Genomic DNA, 27,875 nt, shown 5'->3' on the forward strand with positions numbered 1-27,875 from the left:
CACGAGCGTCGTTGTGTACACACGGACAAGCCCCGTGCGACTGGTTCTCAGTTGTGCTCAATTCAAAGTGGCTGGTGGGGCTGCGTTCACGAAACATCTGAAAACACGGCTGAAAAAGCGAGAAAGAAAAGGTGTTAGTATGAGTTACGCAATGACCACAAATGAACACGGGTTCACTTTCAATCTGAGCCCACAGCATGATGCAGTTGAAGGCTTAGTATATCATACAAGGTGTGTTCAAAATCAAACAAATAAAGTGAATCAGTGAGTAAAATATAATGTGGAGATGCACAATAGGTGTCAAAGTAAACTTCCTTGTGACAGTGTGTGACCTTTGGCTGTCCTATTAAGAGAGTTACTCAGCAAAATCTCCACTTCCCCTTTCTCTGTCTCTTTATTCACACACGCATTTCCACAGCCACTGTCTTTCATCTCCTCTGATAGAGGAGTGAAAATGTGTGTGACTTCACTTGAAGCAATGTGGGAGAATTTGCTTGGTTTACAATCACAATTTCAGCCACGCCAAAGGACTTAACGGCAAAAAAAAAACATTCCCTTCAAGCAAAGTTTAGTTTGCTTGCCCTCTGTCTGTCTCACTGTCTTTCTGGTCCCTTACACAAACAACACAGACACGTGATTTACGCACACAGAGGATATCCTATAAATAAAGAGCACGCTGTAGATGACAGACGCCCTCTGACACATTACAGGTGTTTCCTGCACCAACATAAAAGAAGGGAATAACCACACTCAAGCACCTCCCTCCTCACCATTCAGTGTTCAAGGAAATGTTCAAAGAAATCCAGTCACATACAACCATGGTAATCATGATCATCCGATATACCAGTCTAATGATAACAAACTAGAGCAGCCTTGGCCCTCACCCCTTGCACGTTTCCCTCCTGTTGATGTTTAGCCAGCGCCGACTGGGAAAAGGGCTGAAGGAGAAAAGCCGGCAGGAGATTATTACAGGCAGCTGAACTCTGCCCAATAACATTCATCCGTAGGGGGATCAACAATCCTTTCCCATGCTTTCCCAGCTGAGTGATAGGCCTCATTTTTACTTCACGTATTCCGGGGTTCTTATTGTCAATTCACCAGCCTTCACTGGGACATGTGTGCAAAACAGTACAGAGATATCATGCGATGCAGCACAACACATAACAGGGGAGAGCGTGTGTTCATTGCAAATGTAATAAACACATAAAAACAGATAAAAACATCAAAAGACATAAAGGACATGTGACAGGAGGGGGTCAAGAAGCCATAAACTTATAAAGTGAACCTGCCCAACAAAAGTAAACTGGCACTGTCTCACTTTTAACACCACATCAAGTAACTAAGAGTGCTACCCAGTTAGCGCACAAGCTAACACAACAGATCTGTTGTTCACATTCACATGTTGTTCCGTGGTAGTAGTACAGATAGAAGGCAAAACAAACTTTAGTCATGCCGGCGACGCTCTGAGGGTTGACTTAGGTACAGCTGTGCTTTGAGCTACATGTAAAAACATCAGCCTGCTAATGTGCTGACCTTTAGCAGGTATACTGTTTACCCTGTGCACCATCTGGCTCTAGCATCTGCAGTTCTGCAGATATTTGGCCATAAACCAAAGCCGTGTTATACTTTATTAATGAGGCTTCTTTTCTGTTGTGTGTCTTCTGTTGCTTGTGTGTAACTCATTCATGTTGCTGTCTATATTGGCCTGGACGCACAAATAGATTTCTTCGAGGTAGACATAACTAGTTATATTGACTTATCACACCATTACATCATCTATTTGCACTAAACACACTGTGTATCCGTGTTAGAGAACATGATAACATGTATGTCATCAGGAAAAACATGTGAAAACATGATCATTACCAATCAATGTTTCCCCAGCCAAAGGTTAAGATCATGAGATGATCATAATCGTGGCCGTGATGGGATGTCATCGACAGGTTAACACAGATAACAGCCTGCTCCGGCTGCTTCCCTTTCATTAGCAGGTTTACAGGATTAGGGTCCCCTCTGAGATTACTCGGCAACAGCGGCCGTGGAAACGCGCCATCAAGGCTTCAGCTATCTGGAGATTTAAGGAGCAACGCTCTCCTCGTCTTCCCACTGTTGTTTACTGACAGCGAAACACCTGGGTTTAGCTTTCCTGGAATGCTCACTATATCAACGCTTTACCTGTCCACATGTTATAACCCCCGAATCCGGGCCAGTGGGGCAGCTACGGCACGACCAGGAGGGCTCAGGAAATGTTTCTGGTGATCATTTCCCTTGGAAACAATCCCTCTTTCTCTACGGAGATTAGATCTAATCCTTGTTTGAAACATTTCAGCTATAAAACAGGGCGACACACAACTGTAAACAGTTTTTCAGGAAAACATTAGGAATTGAATTCATTAGTACCTGGTTTGCTGCCTCTTTCTGTTCAGAGGACTAATTATTCTTTTCCCTTTCAACATGCTGCATTTTTAAATTTATGACTACCCTTCAGTGACTTTTTCACAGACTTTCTGTCGCCGTAACCTTTTTTTCCTCACTCCCCATCTGTTGCCCTTTCTCTCCATCACACCACCTCCCCCTCCCTCCTCCCAAAGCTTAGTATTGTTGTTAAAGTTGCTTTGTTATAGTCGTAGTGGCCCTTGCTGAGCTGAGACGCAACACACAGGAAGCCCCTTAACCCCTAATTAGCTTGTTTCTCCTCTAAACGTTGTTAAACACTGTGATCCTACAGTTACTACCTAATCACAACGTGTCAAGACTGAAAGCACAGAACAGAATATGACAAACACACTGATAAAAAAAAAACAGATTAAAATTCACAGAGAACAAGTATGTAACAAACTGTAAGAAACTGTGCTAGTGTTTGTGTGCGTATGTGGGATTTAAACTGATATGAAAGCAGTGGGTGAGATATTACTGCTGCTCGCACTTGATCTGGAAATTAGGCAGACAGACAGACAGCAGAGGAATGTGATGAAAAATATCCGCTCAGGACAATTTTGACGTTACTTAAATGTATTTCAAATAAACTTTTTGTATTAACTTTTGCTGACAATCACAGGACGACATCGGATGGTAAGACATAATAGAGAAGAGTCATGAAGTCAGCAAAATGTGGGTTACACGACCTCATCTACTGAAAGTTTGAACAGGTAATGTAAGGTAATAGCTAACATTAACCACTATTAGCTACAGCTGCCAGCTGACCAAGTGAGGCTGCAGCAGGAAAAAGCCCCGAGGATGATGAACTGAGCAAGGAGAGATTTTTATTACCGGTTAATATTTCCTTTGTGAGAGAACAAATGTGTTATTGCCTCTTTGAAGACAGACAAAAAAAGGTTGGGAACCACTGCGATAGATTATGATTACATGCCTTAGTGTGCATGATCTACAAGCTGAGGTTGTAGGAGGAAAAGCCCTTTCAGAAAGCTCAGAACTGTTTCTCCTTGCTGCCACTTGGTGGAACTGTAATGCTATAAAACCTAAAAGCAGTGGAGGTGAAACCAGATCACATTTGTTTTCTAGCTTTTTGCTCAGACTGCATTGATTCAGTGCTGAGGATTTAAAATACTGGCCAACTTACACACTGAAATGACCTGAGATGAACACAAAACACACATCATTCATTCATTCACTCACTCACTCATTCGTTCAGTTCCCCGCACAATCTCTCCTATCTTGTGTTCCTTTTCTGTCAAAGACTTTTCAGATCCTTTCAATTAAAGACTTCCTCCCTCTGCAGATCCCCTTGCAGACCCTATGGACTCCGTGTAGAGTGATGACTAGTGTGTGCGCGCCCCCTTCGCCCTCCCATCGCCACACACAAACACAACACACAACAACTGATTGCGCGCCAGTGAATGATGTGTATTGAAAAGCACTGGCTCTCAGACGTAGACGCTTGGCTGAGCAGGTGAAAGAGAATCAAAATTCTGCTGAACTGCCAAACGCTGACGCACCTGTCCGGGATCGACCCTCCCACCCTCCTCTCTGACACTTGTGAGGAAAAAGAGGACAGGAAAAGGTCCTGTCCCAGTCCAGACCTCCGAGACAGAGCAAACATGGGCAACATGGCAACAGAGATCGTGGCCTTTCTCCTGACCGTCTCCGGGTGGATCCTGGTGTCGTCCACGCTGCCGACAGACTACTGGAAGGTGTCTTCTGTGGACGGGACGGTCATCACCACGGCCACCTTCTGGTCCAATCTGTGGAAAACCTGTGTGACTGATTCCACTGGTGTGTCAAACTGCAAGGACTTTCCCTCTATGCTGGCTCTGGATGGTGAGTTCTGGGATTACAGCGGTTGTTGTTGTTGTTGTTGTCGTTGTTGTTGCTGTACCAGTGTGTGGTGTTGTCTCTCAGAGGTCAGTGATCAGAGACAGAATATATCTATCATATATCTGTCTTTGTGTGGGATTCTGGGAAGCTGTTGATTTGTGAATATCCATGTGACCGCAGCTCCAAAAATCTTCGACACTTGTTGTTGTTTTCGGATGAATGACTGCCATTGTAAACAAATGCATTTGGAACTTGATATTTCCCTTTCTGACACTGGCTCCAGGCCATAAACAATGGCCACATTTAAAGCTAAAGGCCACCAGAGGCATATTTCAGTCAAGGAGCCCAGCTGGACCGACACAACCTCCTAATGTGTCGGAATGAAGCAATCCGAGAAAGTCATACAGTCCTGCGCTGGTCACTTGTCACTTCCTGTTACTTGCTAGTGTAAATTGGGAATTTCTTTCTTTGGTAACTGCAGAATTTTCCAATGTCTTGAAACAATGTGAGACTTGTCACTTGGGAGAAAAGGTGTTCTGTGTATCACAAGCCAAAGAGGTTTAGAAGTTTTAAAGCACGCTCCTTTCTTCTCTCTCTCTCTCTCTCTCTGTCATGAAGCCTACATCCAGGTGTGTCGGGGTCTGATGATCGCCTCTGTGTGTCTGGGTTTCTTCGGTGCCGTCCTCGCACTGGTGGGAATGAAGTGCACAAAAATAGGAGGCTCGGAGACCACCAAAGCTCGTCTGACGGGCCTCTCGGGCCTTCATTTCATCCTCAGCGGTAAAATGCGCATTTGAGAAATCTAAAATATAAAAAAGAATCTATTCCAGTTTGGAATAAATTAACAATATATATGACCGGTGCTTTGTGGTTTGATTTCAGTCAGAATTTGAAGTAGAAACCCTCACATTTGTCTCTGTAGGCCTCTGCTGCATGACCGCGTGCTCCATATATGCTCGCAGGATCACAACTGACTTCTTCGATCCTCTCTTTGTCGCTCAGAAGTAAGTTTTCCAGGATCAAAAGAAAGATTTGTTTGACAGCGGCTTCGGATGAAAGAAAATCAGGTCATTCGCTCCCTGTTTTTTCCACGTCGACCTCGCAGGTTTGAGCTGGGAGCAGCTCTCTTCATCGGCTGGGCCGGGTCTGTGCTGTGCATCCTGGGAGGACTTGTCTTCTGTCTCTCCCTGTCTGAAGGCTTCAGTATCAGGCAAGTTGCTTAGTTTCTGCCATGCTAGTTGCTAACGGTCATATGCATTGAGGACTTCAGAGGAAATCTGATTTGGACAAACTCTAAACTGCACTGAGCTCCTAACTCAAATCAGGCACTTTAAATAATGACTTTAACTCTAATGGAGAGACGGCTCCTGTCCAAAACATTCAGTAATCTCTCTCAGCATCTTGTCTCATAATTGCTGAACCTACAGGCCAAATTGTGTGATTGTAATTCACGATTAGTTACGGGGCCGATGACGGCTGAATGTTTCCTTTGTTACGACGAGGGCCTTTTGGAAGTGAAAGTCACCTTGACTGAGGGCAGCTATATGGAAGCATGGCATCAGGCGAGCTAAGAAAGCCAAACTTCTCTTTTGTTGACATCCTGGGTCTTCGACGGATGATGGCGGACCACTTGTCCCATCCCACGCCTTTTGTTCTACTTTGTCATATCACACTGGGAATTGACAATATGAGGCTCTAGAGGTGGTGATGTTGGTCGGTTGTTCCACCACTTTGGTGCAGACTGAGTCCCTACTGGATGGACTGCCATGAAATTTGACATTCATGTTCCCCAGAGGATGAAGCCTAATGCCTCTGATGATCCCCTGACTTTTAAAGAGTATGAAGTGTAATTAACTTTTTTGATCCCTGTTTTTTTTTTTTAATATGGCACCAACATCCAATTAGCACATGTTAGCCTTGTCAGTGTTGCCGTGTTGGCTTGTTGACTCTCGGCCTTCTTGTACTGTGACGCAGAAAAATGCTGAGACCACCTAGAGGCTCTCTTACTCAATTCTCTGCTCTACTGAAATCAAATGCCAACGACTGCTCGACTGAAATGAGGATCGAAACGTGATTGCATGTTTTTATGGCTTTTTTTTTTTCATCCTGGTTTTTGCAGAGCTGAATACTCCTACAGCGGAGCTGCAACATTTCCGACAGCGCGCAACAAACACAGAAAGGCGACCAGCAGCCTCCACAACGACGCAGGGGAGCCGTCGAAGCAGTTTGGAAGGAATGCCTATGTGTGAAATTCTCCGTTCAGTTGCAGTTACAGTTACACGAGTTATCTCACCAGTAAAAGCACAGGGCAGGATTCACTTTATGAACTTTTGAGCCAGAACTCTACGTAAATAATGTCCCAAAAGTGTAATTCATATCACAGTAACGGCCACATTCAACTTAAAATCCAGCTACCTTTTTGTGGAGTCATTTCTGTCAGTGGACAAAATGCAAAAGAGAAGCTTGTTTTTCTTTTAGGGCAGGAAATTTGATTTGGCACAAAACTCAGTTCAAAGTCTCAGGTCACCTTCAACAAGCTGGCCTTTCCTGCCTCTCCCACATACACTGGACACGCATTAAATCTCTGCTTTATAATTATGGAGTCAAAGCCCAACTGGGCATTAATACGTAAAGGAGTCTGCAATAGATTTGAAACCATTTTTTTTTCATTAAACTAAACGTAACCACACAGATTACAAATACACCTCCTGTGTGAGCTTACTGCTTGAAATGTTGTTTGTCTGAATAAGCAGGTTTTGTAAATTCAGTGGCTGTAAACATAATTTTTTAAAATATATTTTCCACATCAGTTACAACAAAACAACAAAACTAAGCCAGATCGCTTTTTAAAACCTGACTAGCTGTGATGTAACTCCAGTTCATCTTCATCAGTTAACATCTCTGAGACAGATCAGTGAATCAGATGAAGACCTTTCTCATCTTCCTCTTCTACGCTGATCTGACCTCCGAGGGTCACCACGTCACATCTGACCCCAGAGAAGGCCGTGCAGAGCTGGAGGCCTGACCGGAGGTTTCCCCTCCTATCAGCCATCCATCTCCACCTAGGAATTATTATCAATAGGAACCCCAGGCTATGTTACACAAAACCTCTTGGCCCACAGGTTGGATACCTGAACCAGCTGGCAAGGAGCAGTTGCCCTGTGCTTTTTCTCTGCCTTGCATCCGTAAACAAGTGTCAGGTATCCAAAGCTCTGCACAACACTCCCTGATATAATGGTAGTATTGTATGGTCTAATGTCTGGATTGCTTTACTATTAGAGATAAAAACCATGGATGTAATGCATCAAACTGTCTGTAGCTTTTATTTTTTATATCATTTTAAATTTAAGTTTTTACCAAAACTGAGGCCTCACTTTCAAATACACTTGAATTTTGCCATGTGTTCCTCCTATATAGCACGTAACTAGTGTTTCCTACCCTGGGGGTCTAGAGACACCCATGAGGGCTCACTCGATGATCACCAGGATGGGAAATGAATAAAAACTACATTGCTAGAAGTAACATTTATATTTCCTTTCCTAGTCTTTGCTTTTTTTCTATTGAAACACTGTGTAGTTTAACTTTCTCAGGCCATCACATCATCTGAGATCTGTGAATGTCTGTGCAGAATTTTTGGGCCAATTATTAAGATATTCCCCTGAATAAATGAAGACTTTGACCTGCTGGAGGCGCTAGATGGGATCATCAAAGTCAGCGGGATTTATCCTCTGAGGATCATTCAGGATCATGAATGTCTTCTTAGACTTTGTAGACAATCCTCCAAAACACCACTTTGTCTCAAAGGCTCACAAACACAGCAGACTGGGAGGCACTGACCTTTTTATTGACCTCCGTCGGGAAAGCGGTCGCTGTGGCAGCAAATCGAGGAAGGATGAAGTCTGAGGGCACAGAGGCAGCTCTCCCTCCCTCCACACATAACTGCAATCACACCAGCAGAGAGCAGCATTAATGCACATTTAATGGTTGACATACCTGAGTAAACTTCATAATATAAGTTAACATTGTGCCCTTGGATTGCCAGGTCAGAAAAAGGAAAAGCCAGGTCAGCTCAGGTCATATAAGCATTCCTTTGCTTTTATTCTCTTTAGTGCCATACTAATTAAAGCTAATCAAAGCCACCCCTCACAGAACAAATTAAGGCTACCCGGCGGTCCTCTTTTCCCAATATCTCCCCACCGCTGCCAATAACTTTGTCATAAGCCGAGAGGACCGAGAAACAAAGAGGAGCTCTTTCATCCCCCAAAGAACATTCATCGCTCTCATTACCTCAGAGTTAACTCTTAATTATAACAGCACAAAGACGCTGTGCCGTGATTATGAGACCCGCGGCGCAGCAGGGTCTTGGTAAAATGACTAATAACCAGCAGCTTAAAGCCGCGGGCAAAGTCAAGAACGATGCTTCGAGCGGCTTCGGTCACAGCGGCACTGTTATTACACGGAACATGTAAAGGTCAAAGGTGTGCAATGTAATATCACTGCACGTCACTGACTTCCCTGTCACTGTGATGTTCGAGAGAAAGTTTCAAAGATGTGGGTATTTAGAAAGCACAAGTGGGTCTAATTAAAGATGTATGGAGTTGCATTATGGGAAATATAAGACCCAGTTTTTTTTTTTTAAATCTTGACCTAAAAACTAAGCACTATAAGTCAGGATATATCAGCCTCTGGTGCTTCAGTTTTCAACCTTTTCTTTTATTCTGTCTTTTGTGAGTCCCCCAGTTCTGTGGAAATGCAGCAGTAAATTGCTGGAATACCCCTTTAATTGAAAATTTAGAAAAGTCTGACTTAAGATGTATAACTGTCTCCGCACATGAGGGACAGTTCAGAACAGTCCGGTCTGATGGGGGCACGAAGCCTTTGGTAATCTGAGATACGTGCTGAGGTGAGCAGTCTCGGTCTTGATTCAAACCTGACAACTTTCAACTGTGGTCCATGGGAACCTAAGTGACTGTTGACTCTCACCTGCATGTGCAACAATGCCTGGAAAACAACAGTAAAACCCCGCTTCGTACCTGGGATCCAGTCGTCCTCTCCTTTTTCTGAGAACGGCAGCAGAGTAAGAGGCCTCTCTTCGACGTCTGTTTGATTTTGGATTGAAACGAGATGTTTGGCTCAGGATGAACTCGGGTCCTGTCGTCTGAACGGGAAACAAAAAGACAGAGGGAAAACCATCAAAATTCAACTGTGGATGAGCGATCAAGGATAAAAAGAGACGCCTGACAGAATAAGATCTGAAATCTACGAAAAGCACAGCGATGCAGATCCGTGTGGTCCAGATCTGGGGATTCCTCATGACAGTGCTGGGCTGGATCTTCGTGGCCTGCACTATGGCCATGGAGGGCTGGAAGATCACCGCCATTGGGGGCATGGGGGGCTCCTCCATAATCAAGGTGGCCTGGTACTGGTCCAGCCTGTGGAGATCCTGTTTTACAGACTCAACTGCTGTCAGCAACTGTTACGACTACCCTGTGCTCTGGTCTGTGGAGGGTAGGTAAACCAGCGATTTAGCCCGAGCTGCATCTACTCTAACTACCAAATCATTTCATCCGTGTTAGTCTGTGTCCTGCTGTGTCACCTCAGGTCACATCCAGATCGTGCGAGGCCTGCTGATGGCAGCCCTCAGCCTGGGCATGCTGGGGTTTGTGCTCAGTCTGATGGGGATGGAGTGCACCTTCATTGGGGGAAAAGATCGATCAAAGTACAAGAAGATCTACGCCGGAGGCTGGTGCCACATTATCAGCGGTAAACGTCTACTTTTAATAACAGCACAGCCATTGATTAGATGTGGATTCTGGTGGTTGGACAGGTTAAAAAAAAAACATCAATGTCTTTTTCTATTATTTAGTTATTAAAAGCTACATTGCTCAGTTGTTTTGAGCTGTAAATAAGTCTGTAGTACTGATTAAAGTCACTTGAAAACATTCAATTTATATTATCTGGCCCTGTCAAACTGTTGTGAAGTACACAGCTTATACATATATATTTCCTCTTTCTGTTAACGTGGCTTGTCCTCAGGTTGCCTGTCCACATGTGGGTATGCCGTTTATGCACAGTACGTCTCAGTAGAATACTTCAACCCTGACTTTGATGGACTGAAGTAAGTCCATAGGCTTAAAAGCTACATATTATTAAACCTGTTTCAGTGGAAAAAAAATGACTCTTAATAGTGAAACAGTGACCTTGAGATCCTGAAAGATTTCTCTGTTTTGACACCAACAGGTACGACCTCGGCACTCCGCTCTTCCTCGGCTGGGTCGGCTCCGCTTTTCACATGACGGGTGGTTTTTTCTATCTGTGGTCTGTGTGCACGCCACTCTGTGGAGGAGAGACTGCGTGAGTGCAGACACTTGTTGTTGTTGTTGTTGTTGTTTGTAGCACATCGGGGGGAAGTGAATAAATAACCCCATTCCCCCACTTCCTCAATAAATACCAGAGTCTCGTGTGCTGCGGCGGGATGACTCATTGTCTCTGAGCAGTTTAAACGTGGCAGTGTGCAGAGGTTCTCTGTGGTTTCCCTCCCTCCCTCCCACCATGCAGGAGAACCCTCAAGCCACACATGTAAACAAACAGAGGTCTGGTGTTTTACAAGCTTCCCTGGTTAAATGAGGAAAGAAAAAACTACATGCTGTAGGTCTGTTTCAACACTCCAACTCCAATATGAATTCATTTGTTATACACTGGAGGAAGTTGGACTCATGACCTCAGTGTGTCTAAATTCTTGGCTGCATACAGATGACACAGACATGACAGTCCTGACATGTTTGTCAATAATGTTGTGCTCTCTCTCTCTCTCTCTCTCTCTCTCTCTCTCTCTCTCTCTCTCTCTCTCTTTCTCTCTCTCTCCAGGGTGATCAACATCCGGCCACTACCAGACCCTGAGCAAAACAAGTCCACCACAGCTTTGTCCACAGTCTCAGAGATCACCTCCAACACCAAAGTGTCCTCTGTTTCCGAGCTGTCGTCCAAGTCTGCGCGCTCAGACACGTCTGGCGCATCCTCCAGATCAGAGCGCACGTCCAAAGCCAAGTCGGGGCGGTCACAGAAGAGAGGGGGGACCACAAGGTCTGCAGAGTCGGGGTCAGAATCAGGGTCAGGGTCACGACTGGAGTCGAACCTCTCGTCGAGGTCCAGCGTATCGACTTTGTCTGAGTTGCGGAGCAGCAGCAGCAGCAGCCGCACGGTGTCGTCATTGTCAGGCAGTATGAGGAGCGAGACTATGCCGTTCATCAAAAACTCTTACATCTGAATAAATGAAGACATGTGACTCGCTATGTGAAGGACAAATGTTAATGAATGTGACAAACATGTGCTCTGAGGCTTTTCTGTTCGACTGATTGTGTTTTATATCATTAAAACTGATGAAATCCTGTTTTTTATCTTTAATCTGTTCATGTTATTTAACCTAAACTGTGCACACATTCTATTCCTATCAGACGTGTCAGCCTGTGTAACCTTTCTCACAACAAATAAAACTCCAGCAGGCTAACGGGTCTGGTTGACAGTAAACAGCGTCTGCTCTGCTCTTATTCAAACCTTCACTTATTAAAAACACAGGAGCAGCAGCAGAGACAGGACTGGAACTCCACAGCTTTAATCAGAAGCAAAACCTTTGTGGCTTTTATTTTCTTGAATTACTGGTGGACTACTTCCTTTAAAAGGTAGGGAGCTATTAACGACCTTCACACCTGCCATTATTGGCTCTGCTCTCCCAGTTGAATATAACCATAACCATAACCTATATGCAGTATTGTCCACACATTCAAAACACAGTGAAATAAACTAAAGTGCTATAATTTCTAAATATCTCCAAAACTATTTGTACTTAAATAGTGAAAACTCTTATATTTACCAGACTGAAGGCATGTGGAGGAGACTGGCTCAGATCCTGGGCCTGCTGCTCTGCATTATGGGCTGGGGCTTGGTGGGCTGCACCCTTGCTATGGACCACTGGAGGTGAGCAAATAAGACCCAGATTTATAAAAGTTTTTTGTAGAAAGCCTGCATTACAAACTTATGGTGTGGAGTTTGAAAGACACGAGCATTTAACAGGCAGGGAAGGAATGATGACACAGATTATTGAGTTGCATTATGGGACATGTAGGATCCATAGTAGTCTGACTCAAAACACATCAAAAGTGAGAACTTTTCTTGCTTGGACTTTGAGTTTTTTTCAGCCCGTCTCTTGTGTGTTTATTGAAATGATTGATTCTTCTCTCAGGCCACTGATGGTTGTAATGCAATGCAAATAAACTATGTAAATGCAGGTAAATGAGTGTCAGAACTCCATTTTCTGAACCATTTTAGTCATATTGTGTTCTTACTCACTGTAGAGTGGCCCAGCTGGGGGGTCAAGCTGGCTCCTCCGTGGTGGTGACAGCCTGGTACTGGTCAGACCTGTGGAAGGACTGCTACGAAGACTCCACCGCTCTGGTCAACTGCGTGGACTTTGGGGTGCTGTGGACGGTCAAATGTGGGTACACTGACTGATGTGCTTGGATCCTGTTCACACACTGTTCAAGTATGACATATTATCTGAGCCAGGAAGGAATAAATTATGAATAAATTATGACCTGGATGTGTGTTTGTCGGTTGTCCAGCGTACATCCAGGCAGTTCGCGGGCTCCTGATCATCGGCCTTTGCCTCGGCCTGATTGGCACGGCGCTTGCATTTTTTGGAATGGAGTGCACTCACATCGGGGGAGACCAGAGAAGTAACGACACAGTGTTAACGACAGCGTCTGCTTTCCATCTGCTCGCCTGTGAGGGGGAATTATTTGCATTTGCAAAGAAGCCTCAGTTTACGTACAAGCACTTTCTCAGACCATCTCCTTACCGGTTTATCTGCTTGTTTCCATGTGTCTTCGGCCTCCCCTCATGCAGGTGTCTCAGACGTGGCTGGTTACTGTTTATACATTAACAGAGTGGTTACAGCTTTTTTACACAGCAAGGCAGACCCATCCAAACTGAGGTAAGATATTAAACAGTCTTTAAATAACACTCATTAATAAGCAAACATGGCTGAATGCAAGACAGTAGCTTATTTTAACTGTTCTCTCCTCAGCTATGAAATTGGACCTCCCCTGTATCTTGGCCTGGTGGGGAGTTTCCTCATTTTCCTGGGCTGTATGATTCACTGCGCCACTGCGTACAGAGTTAACCGCACACAAAGGTTTGTTAACCTGCCATTTAACTGAATCATTTCACTTTTTCTAGAGAAATTTTAAACCATAGTAGCAATTTCCCAATGAATTTTGGACTAATTCATCTATTTCTGACCAGTGTTATGTTATTGTTGTTTACATGGTTCCCATCATCAGAGGAAAAGAAGAAGAAAAAGACGTGTTAAGAGGGAAAAAACACACCCACAGACGATCAGAAAGGTCAAATGGCTCCCAGAGCTCTTCCACATACAAGGTGGCTTCTGTTGTAATTGTGTAAAAAAGTTCAAGAGTATCGTGAGTGTCACACAGAAGCATGAGGAGGACACACTGCTGAAGGAGACAGCAAGCCAACAAACAGTGGATGTCAGACCTCAAGCACGTCCACAATGCATTTTGGTGAGACATCAACATGTATATAGAAAAATGTTCTTTTTTTTAACTGAACACATTTCTTACATAATTACATCGTCCACTTCATTATCATCATTATTCATTATCCACTTCATACTTGATATAATCACTTTTCCTAATTTTAGAGGAAATGCTTGTAAACATGATGTTGAACTGATGATATGGCAGAAATCTGAGTCCTCGTATTTATGAAATAAAAATTCAAACTTAAAAATTATTTTATTTTCCACCTACGGCGAACCAAAAACGCCGTCTGCTTCTGTGTGCCGTCATCACTTTATCGCGTGCACTGGAGCGTGCAGTCAGCTGTCAACCCAAAAATGTTGCTACCGGGTGTCGCACAGCGGCGGTTGTGACGTATATTTTGAGCGACAAAAAAAAATTAAAAACGTTTTATTTTACAAGAGTTAGAAGAGTTATTTTACAAGTTACAAGATCACCGTAATTCTCAAATTTAGAATTACGTTTTTTAAAAAACGAACGAACTAAAATAAAAATACTTTTAAATTAAATACTCATTATTTTCCAAAGTCACAGGGAGCCACAGCAGAGGGATGAATCCAGACTATCTGGATTTCTGTTATTAGGGTTTCAAACGTTCATAAGAGATCTAACAGAGAGTTTGACCTCCTTACATCAAATGTAAGCAATGTCACTGTGCAAGAGAGCTCAGATTTACAGCTAAAATGAGTAGAAAGAATATGAATCATTTCTCCAGCAAACTGCCAAATCTTTCAGTTATCCCAGCTTCTCAAATGCAATGATTGGATGCTTTACTTATATCATATATTATAATAAATTGAAAATGTTGGAGTTTAAGACTTAAGACTTTAAGAACAGATAAAACAGCACACATTTTAACAGGTGGCCTCAGATTCTGGGAAACTGTGATGTCTTAATTTTTCAAATAGCTTGTTGTTCGATGTCCCAGTGCTTTTCTACATACTGGGTTTTAAACCAGGTCAGATCACGACAATGAGGAAGTAAAACAAAACACAAGGGTTAACTACAGTGGTAAAATGATCCAGAATGACGTGATCCCTCAGCGTTCCGAGTCCTGGGAACATGAAGGATGCTTACTGAGCAAAACCATCTCAAAGATAAGATGAGGTACAAGCAAACATCCACACTGCTGGTGTGACACCTCCAACAGCAGTGACACAGAGACAGATTTCAGTCCTGTTTCCCACACTGAGACGCTGTTGAACTTTGGACATTAATCTTTATAGTTTCAATAGTTTTTCATCTGAACTAGTTTTTGGTTGGTGACCAGCACTCACCATGGTGTCCAGGACTGTGGTGATGTACATGGAGATCGGCTGCTTCGTGTCCTGTCTGTGCGGCTGGATCCTGGTGTGCTCCACTCTTCCAACAGAGTACTGGACTTTCTCTGAGGTGGGCAGCATCGTGCTGACCACCTCCAACTACTACTCCAACCTGTGGAAGGACTGCATCTCGGACACCACGGGGGTGTCCGACTGCAAGGATTACCCCTCCATGCTGGGCCTGCCTGGTAGGATCACCTGAAAACTTCAGAGTCAACTGTCAAAACATCAGAATGTGTTTCATTTTTAGTTCTCAGCAGCTGAACAGATTTAGGGACTGTACAAAAATTATTGGAGGGCCTGAGTCATGTTTCATTTTACATAAAAAAAGGAAGACGATCCCCAGAGCTTTCAGTATTTTCCATTGGGCCCATCCCTTTAAACTTTTAACTTCATTCTAGTTTCACCTTGTTTTCTTTCAGCGTTCCTTCACGCCTGCAGGGCGCTGGCGGTCTGTGCCGTCATCACCGGCTTCTTCGGAGGCGTCCTCACACTCATTGGGATGAAATGCACTAAAATAGGCGGCTCGGAGATTGCCAATGCGAGGGTGACCTTCGCGGGCGGGATAACCTATCTGGTTTCAGGTAAGAAAAAATAAAAACACATAAATGTTTAATATTTCAAGAAAATGTAAAACACAGGGTCTCAGAACATGTGGCATATTTCCTGTTAGGATTCTGTGGTATGATCACCTACTCGTGGTGGGCCAACAAAGTGGTAACAGAATACCTGGATCCACATTTCAGGGCACAGAAGTGAGTACCTTTTTTGAATCAGTATGACTATTACACAAAGGTCCCGATATTTAAAGAGAGGGATTAGCATGCACAAAAACAAATCACACCTCAATACTTGTTGTTCAGATTTGAAATTGGAGCTGCTGTTTTCATCGGCTGGGGAGGCTCCATCCTTCTCATCTGTGGAGGGACGGTGCAGAGTTACTTCTCTGGAAAAGAAGGTCTGCCATCAAGGTAAACATGAAACCTCCAGAACAGATGTATTGCCTCTATTTTCTCTATTTCTGACCATCCTTCCTATGTATTCTAGAGCACAAGGCTTACATGAGAAGTGAAACTGAGAATTACTTCACCTCGTTAACTCCTATCTCAATGTTCAGTTCCCCAAAAAGGCCTCGGAGACCAGTCTCTTACGCCACCGCCAGGACCAAACGGACCTACATGCTGCCAGCCTCGTCCTCCAGAGTGACCCTGGTGCCGCCGCTGTTTTACGAGGGCAGGAAGAGCCGAGGAGCCAGGACCACATCAAAGGCCGGCCGGACGTTCAGCAGGGACAGCTTCGTCTGAGCTCAGACAGCAGCATGAAAGACTTTAAAGGAATAGTTTGACGTTTTGAGAAATGCTGTAATTGGCTTTCTTAGCACGAACGAGACGAGAAGACTGACTCTCGTGTCCACTTACTATGCAGCTGGACCCTTCAGTCATTTAGCTTAGCTTAGCATACCGGTGGCTTTTATTTTCAGACAGTGCCAGACTAACTGTTCCCCCCTGCTTCCACTCTGTGTGCTAAGCTAGGCTAACAAGCTGCTGGTTCCAGGTTCATATTCCACACACAGATGTGAAAGTGGTATCCGTCCTCTCATCTCACTCTGAACAAGAAAGCCAATAAATGTATTTCTCAAAATGTTGAACTGTTCCTTTAATAAGGGAGCTCATGGCTGTAGATATCAATTTTAGTGCCTTCAATGGAGAAGAAACCTGATAGTTAATGATTATATCATATTTTCTGTATGTAAAGCAGTAAGTGTGTTGTTTTTTTAAAAACATTTTATATTTATAGTTTTGTTTTTTTTGGTCTTTAATCAAGGAGCATCCACTGTCTTTCCTTCTTTCATGTCTGCCTATGTCTGCTGAGGTTTGGTCCAAAAGAGAACAGTTCACATGATTCACTCTCTTCCAGACCGACAACATCACAGCACATGACTTAGTATGTTTACAAAACTGTGTGTCAAAATTAAAACAGCTTGCACAGTCCTTCTCCAGCGCTCCGTGCCTTAATCGTCTGACCAGCGTTTTCAGGTGTGGTGCCCGAGGCTGTTTCTTCTTTCCTGGCCTCAGTGACTCGCAGGTAACCAGAGATATTAAGATGACAAAATAACATATTTACTATTGGTTGATACAAGAGGAATATAAATAGCCACAAGAAAAAAACCAACAGTGGGTAATACGGTCTGTATGTCCTGTGCTCCTGAAGTTCTTTCTTCTGGTTGGCCAGAAGATGGCGCTCTAGGGTAAAAGAGCAGCAGCTTGAATAAAACATGGTGCACTGAAGAGGAGCTGTGCCGTGTGCTTACATTTTGATGGATTTGCATTAAATCACACTGGTCTAACACTTCCCTGTGTCTGTGTTCTCAAACGTATACATAAAAAAATCTGTACACATACATGTATTACTTGCTTTATGCGACACACAAACGCACAAGCTACTTTCAATGTTTATCTGAAGATGAAAAAGAAAATAAAATTCATCCCATCACATCCTGTCAGCCATCTGCACGACAGCCAGTTAAATTCAAGCAGGCCGGAGCTGTCAGGGCAGGAAGCATCCCGGCTGTCGCTCCCCATAAAAACTCATACAAATCAGTTTCATAGCCGAGTTATCCAATGAGAATGAAGCAGTGACGCTGAGGATTTTATGTCTTCTGTGCCACAGTGTGACTGACGACAGTGACTGTGAACGCGTGAAGCGAGTCCCATTTGATCTGTAGATGCTTGGGATAACATGAACTAAAAGGATACTTTCAAAGGAAACAAGAAGAGACAGTTTTATAAGCCATTATAAAGCAGTTGCATACATTAGATAAAGAGTATAAGTCATCATTATCAAAGGCTGACATAAATGGCACCGTAAAAACTACGATTTGTCACATTTTTTTGGTGACTTTCTGACATTGTCCATTGAGAATTATTCATGAAAGACGAGGAGTTTTATTGCAGTGTCAATTTTAGTTTACGATATTATTGCTTGTTGTTGGATTGCATGTATCCGTGTGTGTTTGAGGGACCTTTAGCAGAGACAACTCTGACCTAAAAGCTGGGAGGACACATATCTTCATTCTTCTGCTGTATTTCAATGAGTTTATTGTTGCTTCTTATTTCTTTTTACCTACTAAAATCATGGAGGAGATATGTCAGAAATGTTTTGTACCTTGCGGCCTTCCAATCAGACGTTTACTGTCTTTTTCCTCTTTGATACTGATAAAGTCTTGCATGGCCTCCTTATTACAGGAGTTCTGCAGGGTTCACAAAAAATTAAGATCTTTCTAACAGCACATAGAACACACTTTAATGCCTGTTTCACACCCACATTACTGTTTTCGACGTTATTACTTTTCTGTCAGACCCTCCCAGTTGTTGATAAGAGTTATCATGGATAACATAAATAATTTAAAGGTCAGTATTTGAAGGGATCCAGAACAACGCCAGCAAAATAATCCAACAACACTAAAAGCCATGAAGAAATATATCATCATACAGCCTTTGAAAATGAAGCTGCAACACTTTTTCCGCCTTTTTCTCAAAGAAAAGAACAAAAGAAAAGACAGAAAAGAACCTCGATGACATGCAGCAGGTTTGTAATGTTCCACGTAACAATGTGCATGTATGTATTCCATAAACAAGTCCTTTATTGCTCGTATAAATATTTTCTATACAAATTCACATCGCATTTAGCACATGAAGACATTATAAAATTTGATGTACAACATTTGACACAAACTACACACAGCACCTCATGCGAGGAGTGTGGCTTATATATTTAGCTGAAAACACAAAAGAGAATCAGTTCAGAGATAAACACTGGACAGGTGTAAGGCTGGCAAAGAATTGGCACAAGGCATGAGGTGAGGCTGGAAAGGTCAAAGTGTAATCTCATTTATCTCTAACATACTTATTAGATTTTCTATACCAAACTTTCCTCTGGCTAAGTATTGCTCGTGTCTGTATTACAGCTTCCATGTAATAAAAGTATGAAATATGGCTGTTTGGCGTGGACTGCAGGTGTCAGAGGGGCTGACTGAGGTTTCTGTGTCTGTGCTTGGTGTAGCGCTACATCACCTGATCAGCTGTAGTGTTTACTGTGTTTATTGCTAATTTCCTCGGAGTCGCTGATGTCACTGAGGGAGCACAGCGTGCTCTTCAGGGTGCTTCCTGTTCCAGCCTCGGTCAGACCTGCTAGGAACAAGACAGCTGTGTTTACTTTACACTGCTTTACAAACAGGACGGGTCTACAACACAGTCAAGATCAGCATCTGCTCATCTTTTACTCCAACACATCCTCATAGACAGACAGATCAGAAAGGGCAGTACGTTATTTATACGTTATTTATGTGGCCCTGACCTGATTTGGGACCTTTTCCTGTGGAGGTTCCCCAGACGCTGGTGCTGGGCGAGTCCAGACTCTTCCTCAGTGATCCAGAGCCCTGTGCTGGTTTGGATATTTCCTGTCTGTCCTCTAAGGAGGAGACCATCCACTCGCTGCTCTCCTCCAGATCTGTGTACTGTCACACCAGACAGAAACAATATTCACAGATTTTACCATTCCGTAAAGCATGCTAACAACAAGGCTTATTATACTACATAACGATATCACTGAACCTGAGACAGAGCTATGCACTGAGGTCCCATCGTCTTACCGTGAGTTCGTGCACTTCATCTTTCTTCTCCAGCAAGATGCTGACGCCCCCTGGTGGCTTCTTCACTGCTCTCTCTTCAAAGTGCTTCTCCATTTTTCTGGCCAGGACATTGATTTTGTTCTCTAAAAGACAAAAACAACAATTTTAAATTTTTCAGAAACTTTAAAGACCACGTTTGTTGGATTAAATAAATGTAAGTTTGTAAGTATGTAAGTAACTTTTTACTGATTCCCTGGAACCTTGAGCCAGTACAGATGAATCAGTTTTCCAATATCTACTAATCAGGATAAACTTAGCAAACATAGCTTTTCACTATTATCAAATGTGCAAATTTTGATGACTGAATACATACAGATATCAATTTAATGTGTGGTGTGAGTCGGCTCTAATTTACCTTTACCTTTACCAAAGTTCTTCTTATCCACGTTGCCGTTCTGGTCTTTGTAACCCTGGAGCTGTCTCGGGTCAATCTCCTGTAGCTCGCTGACCTCTGACCACTCGTCCTCGTCATCATCGCTCTCCATCTTTGTCACCGCTGTCTTGGTCACGGCGCCGACTGACCCTCGGGACTGCTGGGGGTTGGAGGAGAAGGACTGCCTGGCGGCGGCATGCCTGGTCTGGACCGGACTGGCTTTGCTTGCTCTGATTTGGACCGGGGTGGCCTGGTTTAGCCTGGGTTGTGGGGATTTGTCCCTCTGGAGCTTCTGGGGCTGTTCCTCCTCTGTATCTGTGTCCTCTTCTTCAGATTCCTCATCTGAACTGAAAGGAGGAGTCCTCACAGACCACAGACACATGACGGCTTTTTACTGCCTGTGTTTAGATTTTGCGTCCGATGTATGTGCTCCATACACCTGTACCAGCCACACTCTCACCAAGTGTGGCAGCAGCTGAACTAAAACTTACTGCTATGTTGCAAAAAGTTCACACTAAACTCAACACTTTGCTGCACCAGCTTTGTTTACACAACATCTTCGCTAAGTCAACTGTCATCAAAACAGTGTTGCACAGAGATGTTTTATCCAGAGCAGCATCTGGATACAATGAGAGAAATACGTTTCTAACTACTGGCTGAGATTAAGAAACCTACAGCTGATAAAGAGAATAAATTAAAAGTAATCTTAGCTAACATACAGTATAATACATGTTTGTCCACTGCCTAATGAATAACATTCATATATCTTTTAATCAGATGAAGATAATTCAATTATCCAAGACACATGTTCAAACCACTAACCGCTGTCCTTACTTGGTTGTGAAGGCCCTCGGCGCGGCCTTGCTGTTGGGTGTAGATGTCTTGGGTTGGGTGGTGGTCTTGGTCCTTGGAGCTGGCTGGGGAGTCTTGGACTGTTTGACTGCAGGCCCAGACACCACCTGGGTGGCTCTGGAGGGAAGGCTGCTCGATCGAGGCCGGATCTGCAACACTACACACACACAGACAAAAACAGATAACGCAAACGCAATTAGCGGCTCAGCCACCGACAGTGTGTCGGAGCTTTAATCGGCTTATGAGGCGACAAACAAGCTTTCACAGCTGAGACCGGTAGCGTTAGATATACACACAGTCAAAGCCAATTACGGCAAATTAGGCCTACGTCAAAGCAACTAAAATATCTCAAATGTAATAAGTCATAAAGACAGGAGTGAGTGGGTGACAGTGAGCTCCCCGAAACTCACTAAATTCACAGTCTAGTGCAGCGTGGTTACTATTGATCTGTGGCCAGGGTGAGACTTTAAACCGATGCTGCCACGTGCCAAGAGGCTTTGTGATGACTCAGTCCTGGAAAGCACCTTGAGCTGACTGTTTGGATCTGGCCTGTGACTCTGAAGCAGGGTCGCTGCCCCTCCTCTGACTGCCCAGCTTCCGCTCCACGGCGCTGGCTATGTCCTCCCGTTGGCGCCAGTACTCAGGCACCCCCTTGGCATAGCTCTCCTGCTTTGACTCTACCTTAGCCATGATGGACTGGAGCTCTTTGTTCTTCAGACCCCTCTGATCCTGAGGAGAAGCAGAGGGAATAAAATCTAGTTTCTAAGAAAAGGATTACAAAAATTGGTTTTATTATTATATTAAAGTACAGAGATTATTTCTTTGAAAACACATTAAGTCTCTTAAACTCTACTTAAAAGTGTGTAAGAGCGTACAGGCTTGATCCCCAGATTCTCCAGTCTCTTAGTAACAGCTTGCTCGAGCTCCGGTCGCATCTCTCTCTTGATGTTGGGGTTCCTTTTCAGAGCACTGGCGCTCACCCTCTGTTTCTTCTCTGGCACAGGCTCAGGCTTCCTCTCCACTGGCCTCCTCTCAGAGATGCTGCTCGAGTCTGTAAAAAAAAAAAAAAACTCTCACTCACAGTTCATCTTGTACAATCGGGCTCCAATCACAGGAGTTGAAGTCACATGAGCAAACAATACAATGAGCATGCATTCTGCAATTTTCACAGCAAGCTCCATGCCACAGGTTCGGTCGGGCAGATGGATGTGACTGCCGTGGAGCAGACGTGAGAGGAGAACAAGGCAACAAGATGACAGATGGACACAATGATCATATAACTGACATGGCAGGCATGACAGATTACAGGGGACTTTCCTAAAAGCTTCCCGGTGGTAAGGTCATCTTAATGCCTTTCATGTCAGTGTGGAATAAGATGATCTGAGTCTGGAAACACTGAAAGAAAGAGCTGCCCAGAGCAGACTGATGCATCCATGCAGGCAGCATGCAGTCGACCGGCTCTGCTGGCGTCTACTGTCTGTTTTACCTTTCTCCTCTTCTGACAGCTCCTGTATAGGATCCAGGTTAAGAGCAAACACTGGCTCCTCTAATTGGGCAGCGCGTGAGGTCAGAGGTCATTGGAAGTTCAGGGAGTCAGATAAAACAGGCGTTAACAGAGTGGGGACAATAATGTGGTAACAGTACTGCTTTACTTAAGAGTCTGCTGCCTGAAACAGTGATATGTAAACCCTTCATGCAGGAAAGCACATGCTCAGCCTCACTGTGTGATTCTAATTTTCTGGTTTCCACTCACTTACCGAGAACAACTCTCTTTGGTTTGGGCTCTGGTGCTGGTGCGCTGACTAGAACTGGAAAACAGACCATAAGATGAATTCATTAGGATCATCTGTATGATCCATACACACAGTTTCCTTCAGTAATCAATAATGAGATATCATTTACCTGGTACTTCCACTACTTTGGTGGGTGGATTTGAGGAAATATTCCTTATCTGTAAGTTGAAACAAAAAAAAAAAAAAAAAAAAAAGATCATTGATGACGAAAAAATAAAAAGCATTGAAATGGCAAAACAAAAGAGGGCTTATGTGATTGCAACTGCTTATCTAAAATGTGTTTACAAAACAAGACGTGGGCTTTGTTTATTCAATCTGTTTCCCATATGGCTCCTGTCAAATGTACAGTGGCATCATATCTCAGTGCAACTCAATCCGAGCCCTTGTAGCAAATACAGGATATCCTGAACAGGGGCTGACCCCCCCCGCCTCACTTCCTGTCTCGACATAATCGCACTTGGCGCTGCAGAGCGTGTGAGTGTGAATGAGCGCTGACCTGCTCCCTCTGAGCCTTGATGGTTTGCTCCTTCTCCTGCAGCCTCCTCCCCATCTCCTGCTGCAGCCTCTGGCTTCGCTCCTGGTGCTCGGACACGGACGACTGCATCCGGCTCACCTCGTTCAGCAACTAGAGGACAATAAGAAGAAGAGGATGTATTCTGCAAACATAAGATTCTCACGTATTTCACATATAGATATGATCATTATAACTTAACCGTACCTGATTCTTTTCAGACTCGTGCTGAGCCTTAATTTCTTGTAGCCTGGATTCCCATTTTTTATCCTAGAAAAGAACATTTTAAGCATTTTAGGTCATCAAATCACTTCACTCGCTTCCAGGTTGTTAAATATCAGCTCCCCTCTGCACTGACCTGTTTCTTCAGCTGGTGTTCCAGCTTCTGGATGGCTTGTATCTGCATCTCTTTGTAGATGTCCAGGTCTCTCTCGGGCTGTGACTGAACAGGACTGGCTGACTTTTCATGCTTGGCTGTCTGATTCTGATTTGCTTCCTATGAGAGTGAAAACATGTGAATGAATATAATGTAAATAAACAGCATTAAGGAGCTACTGAAGGGATTATCCAGGCATCATGTTCCTACATTGAGAGCCTGGATATTTCGGGTGTACAGGAACTCCATCTCTCTGCGCATGCCATCCCTGCTGTCCTCTATCTTTCTGTCCATGCGAGCCATCTCCTCAGCCTTAAATCGGTCCAGCTCTCGTAGCAGGTCTTTGTGCAAGGACTGCTGCTCTTTCTCCTGGAATTAGACAACCATGAGAGTCATTAGCGCAGACCACAGTTAGTACTCCACTTATGGTTCTGATGTGATCAGCTTGTAAATAAGAACTTCAGGACCCGTCAGATCCTTCAGCATGAAGCTCTGGTTTTCCTACCTGAGCTGTTTTGGCTTGCAGGGTCTGCTGCTGTTGAACAATCTGCTCCTTCAAGCTGCTGATCTCCAATTTGAGGCTTTCAATCTGAGACTTCTTTTCACTGTCTGACTGTAGCTCTGGAAGACAGTACAACAACACAACGTCCTCACGTACGTGACAAGGCTCTGTTCTTTAACTGGCTAAGGTGTCTTCCTCTTTGCTGTTTCGTCCAGTCCAAGTCATTAATCTGACTCCTGCCTTTTCTGTCGTTCCCCTAAAATGCTCAGCAAACATTTGTGACAGGCTGACTTACGGATCTCATACTCATCAGGGTGTCGACGCTGAATGTGATTCTGAAGAAAGGAGGAATTGAGGAAGGATTTTTCACAATATGGACACTAAAAGAAAGAAACACACAAAAAAAAACATATTAATACATCAACTTAACAGCAATCCTGAGAGCTGAAATCACAGCAATTTCAGAAAACACAGGCAAATAAACCAACAAAAAGTCAATGTAAACATCATTACATTACCAACACAACAAGAACACCGTACTATTTACTATACAGTAGGGCTGCTAACACATATTTTTATAATTCAATAATTATCAAATTAATCTCTTTGTCCACAAAACTTCAGAAAACTGGAACCCTCAAAACAGTTTTCTGACAATCAACATCTCAACTAATTAGCTATTTGTTTCAGCTTCACTATACAGAACACCCTATTTACAGTGGGCCATTTTATTTTTGGGTCTGATTTCTCAGTGTAAATTTATTCTGTAGGATGATTCAAAGCTCCCAAAAACGGTGGCAAAGAAAGTAGTGTACGTAGCATGTGCACCTTTTTCGTCCAGTGTGTCGCGTGTTATAGATTCTACATGAGATGGTTCAGCGTGGTTCATTTCATAGTGAGAACAAGAAATGATGAGTATGTGTGAGAGTCCAGTCTCTTGTAGTACAGACCACTGAGACTCTGGTACGCAGGAAGCAGTGAATGAGTGAACGATCCCCTGAGCTCAGGTCTGTGGCTCCAAACAAACAGATAGCATGAGTGATGTAGATTTGCTCCTTGAGGCAGACGGCACCACACTCCAGCTCGCTAACACTTAAACACACACACACACACACATCACACGCTACATTTAAGTCTCCTGCTCATTGTGCCTGTGACTTCATTCAATGTTAAACCTGCTGCTACTGATATCTCATCACACCATATGGCAGCAAAGATTCAGCGGCTGCCACATGACACGGAGAGGGGTGTCTTTACAAGTGAGGAGGTCTTTAACTGATGCAGTTACTCGGTAGGAATAACTGTGGAAATTGGGAGTGAAATTAAATTAGTCTTTAAAGAGAGCCCTGTGTGTTTACTTTGCAGAAATGTGGATCTTTCTTAAGACAAGCAACAAACACCAAAAGTCTGTGAAGGACACACACACACAAGGCCTCTATCAATTATTGAGCCACCTCTGTTAGCTGAGCTGGTAGCGCACACCTAGCAACCACATGCTTGTCATGACACACTATATCTGTTGCCCCGGCAACGGCTCGGCCAGGTCAGCAGCAGCCGTACACTTGAGGAGATTTTTGATTTGTGCTATAAATAACATAATGGCAACCGAGCTACGCTGCCCAGCCGTAACAACATTTACAGGCAAGTTTTCAACAGATTAACGGTACCCGATGAACACAATCGTCTTCAGCAGCACGCTCAGAGGACAAAATCCCGTGCAAGGACATGTTTAAATGGGGGACGGAGACAGGCAGTCATGTTGATTACGGCTCTTGTCACCCTTTTGTAAGTGGTTTAAGAAAACTAATTGCCACCAGATGACACCATCTGCTCTCCAGCTCTAAATCCTATTCTTCCAGTCTGAAAACAAAGCTTATTATAACCATACCAAAACAGCTCCGCGGCGGCAGGTTTCATGGAACATAATAGTCATTTTGAGGACAAAATTTTGTCAGGCTCTGATAAAAGCCTGCATCTATTTCCCTTTTTTTCTATCCAAGCCCTGCTCTGAAATGCACAAAGCCGGAGCTGTGAATAGATCTTGGGAACAATGACAGAGCAGGGTCCCTGAGGAGGAGGAGTGAGGGGGGTGGGGGTGTGTTGGAGCTAGCTGTCTGCTTGCCATACATATGTGAAATACAAATGGTGGCCATTACGCCCCCCCCCCCCAGAGAGTGAACGTTTAGCGTATCAGCACTACCTTCTGGCTGCTGATGATTCGAGGCGTGAGGAGGGACTGCTGGGTGCGAATAACCTTCTTCCTCTGCTTGAGCTCGGTGGTCAGCGCCTTAACCTTCTCCTCCTGCTTGTTCTGCTGAGCCAGCAGCTGCTCTCGCTCCCTGCCTGCGGCCGCCAGCCTCTCCTCCGCCGCACGCAGGTTGAGGGTGAGAAATTCCTGGCAGTGGAGCAGCCACTCCACTGTGAGCTGGGCCAGCTGCAAGAGCTTGACCAGAGCCGGGTCCACGGGGCTCTGGCACCGCTGGCATCGCTCCCCATCCAAGCTGCAGAAGGTCACTGTGCTGATGTGCTCCTGAAGGGTGTCCACATCCAGCTGGCTCACCACTAGGTCTATGTCCACTGCATTAATCCGCCGCCAGTCCACGCTCTCCCTGCGCGGACGGAACTTGAAGGGGAGAACGGCGGAGGCTCCGCTGGATGGAGTCATGCCTGGTGCAGGTACCGGGTGGCCGCTTACAGAAGGCTGGCTGAGCGGGGAATTGAGGAGGGATGGGATCCCTGCTGACGAATGGGTCCCTTGGGTGTCACTTGTGTAGGGGTAGTAGACTCCGTCATGAAATGGCTGTAACAAAGACCAAAGAGAGAATATACAGTCTCATTTAAAACAGACATATAAAGGAAAGATGAACAATACACATTAGCATCAAATGCCCCGCGTGCAGTACACAATCACACGAGGAGAGAGTGAAAGAAAAAAAGACATTCTGCATCATGTGCGAAGTGAAACAGCGGAGCACGGATTCCACCAGTGCCGATTCCATGTCCATCTACCTATAACGCTGTTGCTGTCCTGATGCAGCCGAGCTCTCCTTACCATCTTCGACTTCGATTTTGCCTTTACGGAGAGGAAAAGAAATCGAAGACCCGTCGTTGCTCTGCGGTTCCGCCCCCTTGCAGGCAACTCAACGCGACAACGCCGAGGCTGGGCGTCCGCCACGTTACCATGGAGACGCAGACGAGCGTCCCTGGGGAGAGAAATGTTATCAAAACACTGAAGGCAATAAGCCTATGTTTTCCCTACAGTGTGTGGAGGACGAGCTGAGTCTTGAGGGAAAAGACAGCAGAGCATTTTAAAGCTTTGTATGAACAAAGATCTCCCCTCAGTCTACTTTAGCAGCGCCTGAAGCTGAAGCTGAGTCTAACTTACCTGCAAACTGAGCACGAAGAGCTTTAGGGAAAATGTTTTCCCTGCTAACAGTTAAAAAAAAAACAAATAAATAAAAGCTCGTTATCACGTTTCCGAAACAATGGTTTCATGTCGGGGCAGGCTTTTTATCCCCTTGCTTGACCTCAACCCAAAACAATGGCACACATGCTTGAACTTGTCTGAGAAACGGTTAAGATGTC

The 27,875-nt window shown here is 44.3% G+C and overlaps 5 protein-coding genes and 1 long non-coding RNA gene across 14 annotated transcripts in view; 4 read left to right on the top strand and 2 right to left on the bottom strand.

Moving 5' to 3' along the window:
• Window positions 1–6: 6 nt before the first annotated feature.
• Window positions 7–9,437, bottom strand: LOC121177792. The gene is made up of 3 exons (XR_005893371.1): window positions 9,309–9,437; window positions 8,113–8,214; window positions 7–109 (listed from the first exon to the last, which is right to left on the bottom strand). It is a non-coding gene; the product is annotated as an uncharacterized LOC121177792 (long non-coding RNA).
• cldn10a (claudin 10a) lies at window positions 3,858–6,524 on the top strand. The gene is made up of 6 exons (XM_041032129.1): window positions 3,858–3,910; window positions 4,034–4,278; window positions 4,894–5,055; window positions 5,198–5,279; window positions 5,381–5,485; window positions 6,395–6,524. The coding sequence occupies exons 1-6, from the start codon at window positions 3,858–3,860 to the stop codon at window positions 6,522–6,524; spliced, it is 777 nt and encodes a 258-aa protein (XP_040888063.1).
• On the top strand, window positions 9,336–11,757 carry LOC121177788 (claudin-10-like). Its single transcript, XM_041032125.1, has 5 exons — window positions 9,336–9,783; window positions 9,877–10,038; window positions 10,312–10,393; window positions 10,516–10,629; window positions 11,143–11,757. The coding sequence occupies exons 1-5, from the start codon at window positions 9,552–9,554 to the stop codon at window positions 11,540–11,542; spliced, it is 990 nt and encodes a 329-aa protein (XP_040888059.1). The 5' UTR covers window positions 9,336–9,551; the 3' UTR covers window positions 11,543–11,757.
• A 65-nt stretch (window positions 11,758–11,822) lies between these two features.
• LOC121177790 (claudin-10-like) lies at window positions 11,823–14,063 on the top strand. Of its 2 annotated transcripts, XM_041032127.1 has the most exons (7): window positions 11,823–11,954; window positions 12,149–12,249; window positions 12,627–12,766; window positions 12,894–13,055; window positions 13,177–13,264; window positions 13,358–13,465; window positions 13,614–14,063. In XM_041032127.1, exons 2-7 carry the CDS (start codon window positions 12,158–12,160, stop codon window positions 13,732–13,734), a joined length of 711 nt encoding a protein of 236 aa, XP_040888061.1. In that variant the 5' UTR covers window positions 11,823–11,954; window positions 12,149–12,157; the 3' UTR covers window positions 13,735–14,063. The 2 variants fall into 2 exon arrangements, with proteins under 2 accessions (XP_040888061.1, XP_040888062.1); XM_041032128.1 differs by lacking the exon at window positions 11,823–11,954 and having other exon boundaries at window positions 11,961–12,249.
• cldn10d (claudin 10d) lies at window positions 13,739–17,480 on the top strand. Its single transcript, XM_041032126.1, has 6 exons — window positions 13,739–13,853; window positions 15,142–15,381; window positions 15,616–15,777; window positions 15,867–15,948; window positions 16,057–16,164; window positions 16,311–17,480. Exons 1-6 carry the CDS (start codon window positions 13,844–13,846, stop codon window positions 16,495–16,497), a joined length of 789 nt encoding a protein of 262 aa, XP_040888060.1. The 5' UTR covers window positions 13,739–13,843; the 3' UTR covers window positions 16,498–17,480.
• Window positions 17,481–17,516: 36 nt separating this feature from the next.
• dzip1 (DAZ interacting zinc finger protein 1) overlaps window positions 17,517–27,875 on the bottom strand; it is a 47,677-nt gene continuing 37,318 nt past the window's right edge. For 2 of the 8 annotated variants that reach the window (XM_041032117.1, XM_041032116.1), the window contains 18 exons: window positions 27,343–27,493; window positions 26,491–27,090; window positions 24,586–24,670; window positions 24,294–24,409; window positions 23,999–24,157; window positions 23,771–23,908; window positions 23,620–23,682; window positions 23,398–23,526; window positions 23,011–23,059; window positions 22,866–22,916; window positions 22,595–22,654; window positions 21,984–22,159; window positions 21,633–21,837; window positions 21,091–21,265; window positions 20,239–20,618; window positions 19,845–19,966; window positions 19,550–19,709; window positions 17,517–19,383 (listed from right to left, as the gene is read on the bottom strand). In XM_041032117.1, coding sequence (XP_040888051.1) covers window positions 19,271–19,383; window positions 19,550–19,709; window positions 19,845–19,966; window positions 20,239–20,618; window positions 21,091–21,265; window positions 21,633–21,837; window positions 21,984–22,159; window positions 22,595–22,654; window positions 22,866–22,916; window positions 23,011–23,059; window positions 23,398–23,526; window positions 23,620–23,682; window positions 23,771–23,908; window positions 23,999–24,157; window positions 24,294–24,409; window positions 24,586–24,670; window positions 26,491–27,090; window positions 27,343–27,345 — 2,784 coding nt within the window. In that variant the 5' untranslated portion in view covers window positions 27,346–27,493 and the 3' untranslated portion in view covers window positions 17,517–19,270. The remainder of the gene's footprint in view (window positions 19,384–19,549; window positions 19,710–19,844; window positions 19,967–20,238; window positions 20,619–21,090; window positions 21,266–21,632; window positions 21,838–21,983; window positions 22,160–22,594; window positions 22,655–22,865; window positions 22,917–23,010; window positions 23,060–23,397; window positions 23,527–23,619; window positions 23,683–23,770; window positions 23,909–23,998; window positions 24,158–24,293; window positions 24,410–24,585; window positions 24,671–26,490; window positions 27,091–27,342; window positions 27,494–27,875) is intronic. The other 6 variants (XM_041032121.1, XM_041032120.1, XM_041032119.1 and 3 more) reach the window with 6 other exon arrangements.

This window comes from Toxotes jaculatrix, chromosome 24, assembly GCF_017976425.1.
Source record: "Toxotes jaculatrix isolate fToxJac2 chromosome 24, fToxJac2.pri, whole genome shotgun sequence".
Taxonomy (NCBI): domain Eukaryota; kingdom Metazoa; phylum Chordata; class Actinopteri; family Toxotidae; genus Toxotes; species Toxotes jaculatrix.